This window comes from Aulonocara stuartgranti, assembly GCF_965226115.1.
Source record: "Aulonocara stuartgranti genome assembly, chromosome: 15".
NCBI lineage: Eukaryota > Metazoa > Chordata > Actinopteri > Cichliformes > Cichlidae > Aulonocara > Aulonocara stuartgranti.
Genome location: NC_138951.1, coordinates 270,207 through 282,310, shown reverse-complemented (window position 1 = coordinate 282,310; position 12,104 = coordinate 270,207). Strand labels below are relative to the sequence as shown.

The window sequence follows — 12,104 nt, the reverse complement described above, 5'->3', positions numbered from 1 at the left end:
GAGGTGTGTCGGAGGATAACGTATTTACTTGCATTCCTGTGTGAGTTAATACTGTGTACGTGCTTACCATGTGAGTATTGTAAGATGAGAGTGATGCTTGTTTGACTTTATCTGTGTAATTTGCTACGTAAGAGGCTAGTCCCGTTGCTATCGCTAAGATATGTTTTTTGACCTACTACAGGCAGGCTTGTGTTCAGCCCAGATTTCATTCCATATATGACTTACTGTCAAGCATTGTGGTTGTAGGTGGATGTAACTATTTACTATGTTTATTCTCTGAAGCGTTGTAATCTGCAGAGGTCTGGTTTGCCAATGTATATCCGAGCCAGAAATTCATTTATGGTCTTAGGGTGCCATCTAGTGGCCATGAGGTTATGGCAGATTGTATAACATTACGCTGGAAACCCACAGTACTGTAGAAGGGGTACACTGCTATCCATAGTGGTTAATACAAATGTTTGTTTTTCTGTTTACAGATGACCACACACACCCATATACACACTCACGCCCCCTTTACCTGCATGTGAATACTGTAATGCCTCCCTACCAACGCTGTACATCCTGTTGATGTCATCTGCCACCTCCTTAGTAAAGTTATTTGAACTACATCACTGTGGAGTACCATTCCTTCTGACCGAGGACGACTCAGTTGAAGCGTGATCGGCAATCAGTGCAAACATACATTACATATATATATATATATATATATATATATATATATATATATATATATATATATGTTCTTCCTCTACACCCCCCCCCCCCCCCCCCCCAATTTTTGCACATGTCGAGGAGCGTGTCAGGCTACATTTCACTGTGTGTTATACTTGTATAACTATGCATGTGACAAATAAAGAACCTTGAACCTTGAACCTTGGATTTGATTGTTGACGATTTCGCGTGATCTTGGATCATTCGGTTCTCTGAAGCTCATTCGGGACTTGCTGTCATAGCAACAGATCCGTAAGCGTAAACCTGCTTGGGAGCAGGCTCACTTTATGTAAACAAGATTAGATCGCGGCCACTCAGATATGTCCGCTTCATTTATACGAAAGCAACAGCGATATTTTACCACTGTTTTTCCATAAAGAAATATTATCAATGTAACTAAAGATAATGCAGTACTTGATTCTTTTATTGATTTCATACAGATACATACAGGTCATTTCCTAAAAAAAGGGAAATGTACTATTAATCATTCTATTTCATGTATTTGATTATTTCCGATGTAATTCATATTTTAGAGTAGTAATAGTAAATTACTTCGTGTAATCAGACCACGGCTATAAAAGCGAAGGTGGATTTGGGAAGTCTGTCGCAGCCATGTCCTGTCCGTTTGTACGCGAGCAACCCATTGCGGAAGGTGCAAGATTGATAAGGAGAGTTTTCAGAATTCAGCGTATATTGCGGGATAGACAGGATCCTTTAGCTCAGTGCGACAGTGTGCTCATTGAGAGATATCGATTTTCCCGTGAGGGTATTATTTACTTACCGTATTTTCACGACCATAAGACGCACTGTGCTAAAAGGCGCAGTCTCAGTTATGTGTGCCATTACTGTATTTAACACACACATAAGGCGCACTGGATCATAGGGCGCATACAAGTACCGTATGCGTATTTAAAAATAAAGCGGGAGCAAACCTGAGTTCGGTACCTTACTCACATTTTTATTACCAGTAATCGTCATCATCAACAACACACAAGCATACAAGTGTGCGTATTTAAAAATAAAGCAGGAGCAAAACAAAGTTTGGTACTCACATTTTTATCATCAATCAAACCCATCGAAGTCCTCATCCTCTGTGTCTGAATTGAACAGCTGCGCTAAATCTCCATCAAACATGCCAGGTTCACTTTCTTCACTGTCAGAGTCACTTTCCGTGCCGTGCGGCTCCTCGGAAATGATGCCGGCTTTTGCGAAAGCTCCAACAACAGTGCCAGCAGACATGTTAGCCCAAGCATCTACAATCCATTGGCAAATTGTGGCGTAACTCGCCGGGCGCTGCCTTCCACTCTTGGTGAAACTGTGGTCTCCATCGGTCATCCATCGCTGGATGTGTTTGTCGCCGATGTGTTTGCTGCAGTAGGAGCGGAAGATGGCCAGTTTTTCCTTTTAATCCGCTGGAAGTTGCTGCACTACCGTAGTCCTGGTCCGGATGGAAAAATGGCACCGTTTCATAAAAAGTGAAACTGCTTTTAGCCGAATGGTGACCGTCGAAACGCTTCTCCCGCTCGTTCTTTGCTCGATGATCCACCGCTCGAGTCTTTCCTCCAACTCGGGCCACCTTGCCTTATGTCCGCGGAAACTCAGCTGCGTTTTCTTGACCTGCCGGAGCTTGTTTTCTAGCTTCCTCCATTTGCGAACCATCGATTCGTTAATCTTAAATTCTCTCGCCGCTGCTCGATTTCCATGTTCCTCCGCGTAGCTGATGGCCTTCAGTTTAAACTGTGCTTCGTAAGTGTGTCTCTTTGCCATTTTCAGGGTTGTTAAAACAACGATGTCCTGCATAACGCACATACCTGTTCTTTTATACAGGTATGTGCGATAAAGTCAACGCACACACTTCACCCTTTAGCGTTCTCATGGTGTTCTCTACTACGTCCTCATTACAACACACAGGGCGCACTGCGCTATAGGGCGCACCGTACTTTTTGAAGAAAATCTAAGACTTTTAAGTGCGCCTTATGGTTGTGAAAATACGGTAACCAACTTGTTGGATCCCTATGTTAAGAGTTCCACTCACCGTAGTCGGGCATTAACAACTGCACAAACTGTGTGCATTGCCTTGCGTTTCTTTGCGAGTGGCACGTTTCTGTACGCTGTTGGAGACGCAGAGAACATTGGCAAAAGTGCTGTCTGCCGTTCCATTCGCAAAGTATAGCTGGCACTCAAGCATTTCCTGGGTGTGTTTGTGGTTTTTCCAAGCCACTTAAGACCACAGGTTGTCAAACAGGGCTTTTTTTCTATTGCAGGTACATTAAATTCGATAATAAATGTGATGCAATCATGACCTATGTCTGTAACTATAACTCGATTGTCCACAGGCTTCCCTAATGTGATTGGTACCATAGACTGCACACACATTGCGATCGAGGCCCCCCCCGGGGCCCCAATGAAGGGGATTTTGTCAATCGAAAGGGGGTTCACAGTATAAATGTGCAGGTGAGTAATACTAATATTTTAGATGGTAATATATAATGAAAAGGAGTGTGTTCACATAATGAAATCTCTTAGATGGTGTGTGACTCTATGTGCCATATCACAAATGTGGAAGCTAAATGGCCCGGATCAGTGCATGACTCAAGAATTTTCAGAGAGTCAGGGTTATGCACATTATTTGAGCGTGGTAAGAAAAAGAGACTTATTTTGATATTTCATACTTATTTTGGGCCTTACATAACAGCATTTCTCCATTAATCAATCAATCAAAGCTTTATTCGTCACATGCAGGTTGCCCTGCAGTGAAATGGGACCCCCCCCCGACCTTACACATATAGCACAAACATTACATGGGGATACAGGTCGGAGATTGGTAGAATCAGAGAAAAAACATTGAAATGTACACTACAGTGGGGAAAGTACAAGAGGAAAAAAGAGACCCCTACTCATGCTGTGCTTCCATGGTAGGACAGCATGAGAACAGGAAACAAAAAACTCCTTTGCACAAAAAAGCACATAAATGTCCACAGCACAACTTTGTGAAGACATGACAAGCCACAGGGGTGGGTGGGGGGTGAGGAGTAATCCGAAGAAACACAGCAGCCGCCCTGCACAGCGCTACCATTCCAGCGCGGCACACAGACCCGCCGTGTTCCCTCGCAGGAAACAAGCATCGAAGGCGTTGGAAAGGGAGGGGGGATGAGTGAGTGCTTATCAGTGTAAGTGTGTGTGTGTGCGCGTGTCCATAGTTCAGCTGAGACAGTGTCCTTCGCCCTGCCAGGCTAAGTAAACAGTCCTCCAGCCAACCCAGGTGTCCTTGCATGGGATGGGAAGAATAGCCGTAACACAGTCGTTATCAGGGAGTGATTGTTCGGCTCCAGCCTTGGGTCTGCAGCTGGCGCGTTATGGGGGTCCGCAATGTTCATGTTGATTTTGTTAATTTTCATGTGAGCAGCCCAGGAGAATTTTCCAGGCTGCTCTTTAACACTCTGACACTGGCCTCTCGATCTCCCGTTGGAGAGTCGCGAGCCTCCCCATGATGGTATCAAACTTCTGTTCCATGGTGTTATCATTCTTTTGATTCTGAGACCTCACAACTGCAGTGATCCGTTCCGCGATGTTTTCCAACTGTCGCTCAAGGGTCTCATTTTGAGCAGGCCTCTCTCTGATGTTTCCCCTCATACGCTCAATGGTGTTGTTTTGAGCCTTCACAGCAGCTGTAAGCGTCTCCAAGGTGTTGACCATATTACGTTCGTTGTGAGAGGTTGCGCCTCGTTCCATTTCGATTCCAGCGGGCAGCCTTGGGGGAATTTGAACAGCCGGTTCCGCTCTCTTATTTCTCCGATAAACCAGGGCTAAGCCAACTCCGATCAGCATGAACCCTGTTATCATGGTTCTGAATAGATAGATATCTTCAGCGTCCTCGATCGACAGTCCCGCCAGGCACATGATCCTCCAGTTCTGCCACCCGTCCATTGTGTATCCGGCAGGGAAAGTCCCTCCAGGGCACTCAGGCTCTCCCGAGCCCAGACTTCTCGTTGAGAAAAGGGTGTCAATAGCATTCAGAGATCAGGGCCCTATTTCAGGAAGCCGGTTTAGAAAACTCAGAGTGAAAAACGATACTCAGGGTTGAGTAACCCCGAACTGTCCAACTCGGAATATTCGGTTTCAGAAAGGCTGATAACAATTAGTTCAGTCAACGCGGAGTTGCTTTAACCCCAAGTTAAGCGCGCGCACGAGGATACATAAAGCCCTGATTAGTGGAGCACAGATTAAGCGAGTCACCATGGAGACGGAGGGAAAGAAGGCGCGGTCAATGTATTTTACAGCGCTTGAGGCCGAAATTCTGATGGCAGCATATGCCGATAACATGCAAATTCCGCGGAAAAAAGTAACACAGCCTCAGCTGCAAAAGAAAGGGAGCATGCACGGCAAAACATAGCCGACAGAGTCAATGCGTGAGTGTTAATTTAAACATCGATCTAGGGATTTCCACCCATTTAACACGTTATTTATTATATTTTATTTGTTATTTTATACATTTTATTTTGTGATGTGATGTGAGCGCAGGTGCAACCCAACAGGCCCCAAACGTTCCTGGCAGCAAGTAAAAATGAAATATAAAAATATAGTCCAAACAGGTAAGGTGTAATTGTATTATGAGCCATAGTGCTTGGTCTGTTTGTCCGATGTAAATCAATTGCAGTTAGAGGCTACATTAATTTCCCCTCTGTAAGCACTTATTGAAATTATCTGAGCACATTACAAGTACATATTTGCTTACTCTGTATGCTCGAATGTGACCCGTTATAGCCAACAGAAAAAAAGCGGAGGCCCGAAAAACAGGTGGGGGTCCTCCACCACCACCACTCACAGAGGCTGAGCAGTTGGCTTCCACATTTGTGATAATGTTGGCAGCATCACATATGATCTTCACAGTGCAGAGAACACAAATTAGCATCCATTACTATAATGAAATAATTTGTTAGTTTGAAATGCTACAGGGAACTATGTACCTGCACATTAATGCTGTGGAAAGACTTCCTGTTCACATAGTCTCCTTCATTTACTGAAGGAGCAATGATTGGAATGTGAGTGCCATCTATACAGCCAATCACGCCTGGGAACCGTGAGAATAAATGTAAAATTTAAGTAGTAGTTCAAATATCACCACATCATGAATTAAATTTCGTTCATCCTGATACCTGCAATTTTGTGGCATCCCTCTTTGATAAATCTTGTGGGTCTATGACCGGGGAACACCACAAACGAGTACAGGAGACGTTTCAGTGCAACTGTAACATTCCTGACTGCCCGACAGACGGTAGCCTTGGAAACGTGCTCAGCGTCACCAATATTATACAGAAAGCTCCCGTTTGCAAAAACCGAAGTGCAATACAAATAATATGTACAGAACTGAGAGAATGTCCGCGATGTGTCACATGAGCAATATTAGGCCTGAGGATGTTATTCAAATAAATTATAGATTGTGCTGAAAAACGGTAACGTTCACACAGAAAATCATCAGGAAATGATAAAATGTCCAAACGCGCTCTAATCACTCTCTCCCGGCGGAGAGCTCTGCGGAGAATTTGGGCTTCAACATCTACTGGCTCTTCAAGGAAGGAGCACACCATGTCTGACACTTCCTACAGTCAGGTTTCTGACAAAGAGGCGGAGAACGTCAGGGTTAGTTGAAGTAAACCTGCTAGGGGGCAGGTTAGCTTCACGGAGTGTGTCGTCATAGTAACTCACTCAGAATTAATCTAAACTCGCTTTGTGAAACCTAAAACCCAGAGTTTTCGTTAACTCAGGGTATACTTACTCAGAGTTTGCACTAAACCGGCTTCCTGAAATAGGGCCCAGTTGATCAAATCCATAGTTCTCTTTTAGGTTTAGCGAACGACAGTGGGAGGCTATTCCAGGGAAAGTAATGCACACAAGACAAGACAAGACATTACACAGGTTATGCATGCAGGCAATACTTCATGACACCGTTCCCTGACCCCAACCCTGGGCCACAAACCCGCTACAATGCAGCTCTAACCAGGACAAGGGCACGCATTGAAATGACCTCTGGGCAAATAAAGGGAAGATTTCAGTGTCTGAAAAGTCTGAGGGTTGCACCTGACAGGGCATGTGACATTACTGTTGCATGTGCCGTACTGCACAACATTGCCACCATCAGAAAGGAGAGGACTCCTGTGGTGGAGGTGCAGCCTGATGATGACCTCCAGCCAGTGCACTTGGACCAACCTAGTGGCAGAGCTGCACGGGACAGAATTGTGCAACACAATTTCGAATATTAAAAACATGACAAAACATTTTTCATTGAAATTTGAGCATCTTTTTCTGTCTCATCAAAACAAAAAAGCCAGTCATCATTTGCCAGGAAAAAAATTATATATACTGTATCACGCAAGGTCATCAATAGTGCTCTGTATGAAAGTGTATTTTTACTTACTCTGAAGTTCCTTTTGAAGCAACTCGATTTCTAGTTGAACTTTTTGCCTAATTAGAGCTTGAAGTTCGATTTCACCTAGAAGCTTTTGTTTCTTTAGCTCAGTGTACTCCATTTTTTGCTGGAGACTTCTCTTATAGAGCAAACGAATGTCATCCTGTTTCAATTGTAGAGACAACATTTAACGGTCAATACATGTCATATAGGAAGTAAAATTAATTACAAGACTGCCCACCTCTGTATCAGGCCTCTCTGCCGACCTCTTTGCCTGCAAATCATACTGCAGTCAGAAACACATAGAAGTACACAAGTAGATACAAATTCAGGCCAAATTATGCACTTACAGGGACTTCCTCCAAACTACAGTCATCTGTCAGGGTTGCTTCACTGCCCTGTGCAATGGAAACAAAATGGTGTTACAAAGGGATGTGGTACAGCCTATTGGTCTAAATAATTAAAAAAAAGATCTCTCTCTCTCTCTCTCTCTCTCTCTCTCTCTCTCTCTCTCTCTCTCTATATATATATATATATATATATATATCTATATATATATATATATATATATATATATATATCTATATATATCTATATATATATATATATATATATATATATATATATATATATATATATATATATATATATATATATAAAACACCCAGCACGCCCCTGCGGGTGGTTTATCCTTCAAGCTCGGGTCCTCTACCAGAGGCCTGGGAGCTTGAGGGTCCTGCGCAGTATCTTAGCTGTTCCCAGGACTGCGCTCTTCTGGACAGAGTCCGACGGTGCTCTGGTCTGCTGAGTCCATGTTGTGGCTGGATCGTTCTGTCAAGGCTAGTGAAGCGGACTCAGGCGCAGACCACTAGTTCCTTCAAACAAGAGTGGATTTATTTACAGTGATTCCCACAAGTGCAATATATATAAAAGGTGTTCGGGAAAAGGGTCGGGGTTCCGGGGTCCAGGAGTGACAGGGGAAGGAGTCCAGGGTGGGGGCTTTCCATACACAGACAACAGCTCCTCTCTTCACCACAACTCTTCTTGCACACGCTCAGTCACAGTTGCTCAGGGAATGGGTCCAGGGGAGATCTACACACATATAGAGAGACAGTCAGGTTCCAGGTTCAGAAGTACTCACGAGTTCAAATTACAGGTTAGCAGGGCGACTGACGCTGATGGCTCAACAATCCAGCAAAGAGTAGAGCAGGTCCACCATCTTAATTAGGGCTCTAATTCTCGTGATCAGTGGCAGGTGTGCTGATCATCCCCAGGTGCGTGGGCCAGGGGCGGGAGCCCATACTGAGCTCCGTCCCGGCAGGAGAAAGAGAGAGAGAGAGAGCAGAGAGAGAGAGAGGAGAATAAACAAAACAAAACATAGCGCCAGACTGATGTCAGCTGGCGAGGTGCGGGGACCATGACAAAAACACACATTGGGTTATAAATGTCTGTAGACAGGGTTTTTCTCTGTATCTATTATTGTACGATCTACTGTACAATATAAAGCGCCTTAAGGCAACTGTTGTTGTGATTTGTAAATATATATAAATAAAATTGGATTGAATTGAATTGAATAGACTCTAAAATCACACAATAAGAAGTCATAAGACAAGCTGCCAGCTCACGGCCTCTCAACAATTACACTTCTGCATAAGCTAAACCTTAACTTTAGCTTAACATGAATATGAATGTATGATCTGATAAGCAGTCTGGTTCCTGATTGTACTTCCTCCTATTGAAGTCTGCCAGTGGGTTACCGGAGACTCAGATCGTGTGAGTTTCTAAGTAGCTGTGTGCTTATACTGGGATTGAGGAAGTGTTAAAGAAGCATGCTTAGTGAGATAATTAACAGCATAATATTATAACCTGTATTCATTGGCATAAGGAAGGGATTAATATGTAGTCAAAATATTGACCAAAACTGGGAAGAGTCAGAAAGAGGAAATATGAAAGTGCAAATAGGATTTGGCATAAGAGCTATCAGTATGGCAGTTACAGATCGTTTTTGTTTTTATTTTTCAGCTATTCATCTTTTGTGATGCACCCAATCTTTTAAGGACAAGACTCCCAAGTAAAGTTGTTTTTTTTTTAAACAAATATATACATGTACAAGCTGTCCAGCCAGAAAACTTCACTATTCAAACAACACGCACTGGTAAAACTGAAATGACCTTATTTAAATAATGGAAGCTCAGGTCACAGGTTCATCCTTATGCCTGTGTCATCATTTTGACTTGAAGTGCTGAAACACTGACACTTTCAAGGTTGTAGATGTGAATGCTTTTAGTTCCTGAAAAATTACTTTTGAGACTTACTGTCTACATTTGAAAATAGCACAGTGTAAAAAAGGATTTGAACGAAACAAAATAGATCAGCATTTTCATTACAACACCGAAAAATCATCCATCCACTTATTAAACTTCGTGTTTAACGGTGAGCTATCACCACTATATATAAATATTTATATATTTGGTATGAAGCAAGATCCCTGTAATGATTTGCAGATAGCAATAGAAGAAAGTCAGCTGTGGTAAATCAACATTGACAAGTAAAAAAGCCTTAAAGAATCTGAAAGCATTGAAATCAAATATGTCATCAGTGCAATAAAATCTATCAACAAGTTCAAGTTTCATTCTCTCACAGCAAAACAAAGAGTGATTTCAGGTCGTGAAGGAGCTGCACATTTCTGCTTAGTTACTGGAAACCAAAAGTTAACAACCTGGTCTCCTCTGCTGGAAGTTGTTGTTTAGCTTGAGCCAGCGTCAAAGGTTGGATGAGTATTGCTGGGGGATATTAGTTGGATCGGTTTGTGCATTCCCTCTGAGCTGGAGGTCATGCTTGAAACATCTTGTTTGTCTTTGCTCACGATGTGATGATAATTAGTAACTCTACTAACAGACCTCTGTAGTTAAGACACAAAAACTAGGAAACTTGTAAAACTGCAAATACTGGGTGACATGACCAACAGATGACTAGAACAAAGCAGATGTACGCAGTCACCACTCAGACGAATCAGTCAGCTGCAGGGAGTCATAAGGGTGGATACTCCACCTTACTGTTGCATGCTAGTGAAAGTAGTGACATCAAACAGGAATTCAGTTTTGACTGTAAATTTAATTATAGTTAACGTCAGTTAAAATATGACAAATACACTCAATATTACCAGAGAAAACCTCTCTGCCTTCTGCTTTTTATTGGTCACAATGTAGTTATGAAAAAATACTTAAAATATTTATATAATATTCACATTTAGCAAAAGTTACCGAAAGGTGATGAATAAATAGTTTATGCTAAGTTACCTTAAAAATAAAAGCAAATAAAGTTTGGCAAGGTGTCACAGTGGGTTCCCCCGAAACCTTGGCTGATTGTGACCCACACCTGTTTTCACAGCTTGGCTCGTGTGATTAAACATTAGGATCAGTAGGGGGTCCAATAGAGCTTAAATCTGGGACTCTCCACCAGTTGCTCTTATAACTGAAGAAGCTTCTCGGATGAAACTGCTTCAAGAAACCTCCTAGGACCTGGCGTCCACATATGTGGACATCACATTTTGGGTTATTTAGACCAAAATACTCAATTTTGCTCTACAAGGGTCTGATATCCACTAATGAGGACATTATACTGCTACTGTTCTATCGAAATTTTAAACAAATATCCTCATATGTGGCTCATATTTTTCTTAGAAACAAAAATTAGGTTAAAAAAAATCTGGTAATTCTTTGTTTTTACATTGATCAGGTCCCAATCAGCCCAAATATCAAAGAGAAATCAAAAATGCTGCTGTGGAAGAGTTCAGGACTTAAAGACGTCCAGATGCTTTTCTTTCCAAGCTCCGTGGACTTGTTACAGTTGGAGAATCTAAAGAGTGACAATATAAAGATTGATTTAATGATATAATGAATATGATATCAAGAGTTTCAACATAAGCTCAGGTGGTTGACAGAGGATGTTTAGCCCGGAGATTGTAGTTTGTGTTTAGTATGAAACCAAAAATGTGTGATTAATAGTTACTGACTTATTAAATAAATAACTGAAGTTAAAATATTATTTTTCTCTTTTCAGTCATTTTGTTTTTGCACCAAAACTACTGGGCTGAAGCCTATCCCAGCTGTCTTAGGACGAGAGTGCGCCCTGGACAAGTCGCCAGTTGTAGGGCTAACACAGAGACACAGACAGCGATTCACACTCACATTCACACCCATGGGGTGTGTCCATTTAACGCCTATCTCAACTAACATGGGAGGTTGGGTTTAGGAGCATAGCATGTCTTTGGACTGTGGAAGGAAGCCAGAGTACCCAGAGAGAAGCCACGCAAACTCCACATCGAAAGAAGCCAGCCTGACGGTGGAGTTGAAATCAGGATTTTCTTGCTGTGAGGCAACAGTGCAAACCTCTGTGCTGCCTACTTAACTTTAATTGAGCTTTATTTATACAGCGTCAATTCACTACAACAGTCAACTCATAGTGCTTCATATTGTAAGGTAGACACTACAATAACCTTACAATAACACAAATGGAAAATAAAATTTCATTAGAGGCTGCAAATAAAATATCAGTATCGGACTTGCAAAATTGTGATTTCTCCAGGCTTGGACTGGCGATCCAAATATGTTAGTGACATTCTGCTCACTTGAGCAAAATGTCTGTCTCCATATTCACAGAGCCAGATATTTATGCTAAAAGTATGAAAATGACATTTTTATTTTAAATTCTATAAACGGAAACTGGATGACACGTATGCCATTGTTCCTATTCTTCAGGGTTCAAGCTCTGTGTTATCTCCTTGTTGAGCTCTTCCTGTTCTTCCGCTGTTTTTAGATTCTTGGAGAGTGCAAACATCAATCTCTCTCCCAACCTGACCCAGCTTTCATTCTAAGAAGCATATCCAGTGAGAAAACATTGGTCTCTGGCTATGACTGCAAAATAAAACAGCAGTTGTTAATAGGTGTGGTGTGAAACTCACAAAGACACATTCACGATGATGTCT

The 12,104-nt window shown here is 42.2% G+C and overlaps 2 protein-coding genes across 2 annotated transcripts in view; one reads left to right on the top strand and one right to left on the bottom strand.

Moving 5' to 3' along the window:
* The first annotated feature begins 1,293 nt into the window (after positions 1–1,293).
* LOC309689777 (uncharacterized protein) lies at positions 1,294–2,945 on the top strand. The gene is made up of 2 exons (XM_082506438.1): positions 1,294–1,557; positions 2,735–2,945. Exons 1-2 carry the CDS (start codon positions 1,324–1,326, stop codon positions 2,882–2,884), a joined length of 384 nt encoding a protein of 127 aa, XP_082362564.1. The 5' UTR covers positions 1,294–1,323; the 3' UTR covers positions 2,885–2,945.
* Positions 2,946–6,307: 3,362 nt separating this feature from the next.
* The window catches only part of LOC309688559 (uncharacterized protein), a 137,624-nt gene continuing 131,827 nt past the window's right edge, over positions 6,308–12,104 (bottom strand). The window contains exons 2-5 of the mRNA XM_082504364.1: positions 7,468–7,515; positions 7,359–7,391; positions 7,127–7,280; positions 6,308–6,930 (exon numbers count right to left, since the gene is read on the bottom strand). Of these exons, the coding sequence (XP_082360490.1) occupies positions 6,761–6,930; positions 7,127–7,280; positions 7,359–7,391; positions 7,468–7,515 (405 nt within the window). The 3' untranslated portion in view covers positions 6,308–6,760. The remainder of the gene's footprint in view (positions 6,931–7,126; positions 7,281–7,358; positions 7,392–7,467; positions 7,516–12,104) is intronic.

Bases quoted from the DNA above. Each gene is read 5' to 3' on its own strand.
- LOC309689777 (XM_082506438.1), top strand. From the start codon at position 1,324: ATGTCCTGTCCGTTTGTACGCGAGCAACCCATTGCGGAAGGTGCAAGA. The intron at 1,558-2,734 runs TGTATTTAACAC...CCCTATGTTAAG, and splicing joins TCAGTTATGTGTGCCATTAC to AGTTCCACTCACCGTAGTCG.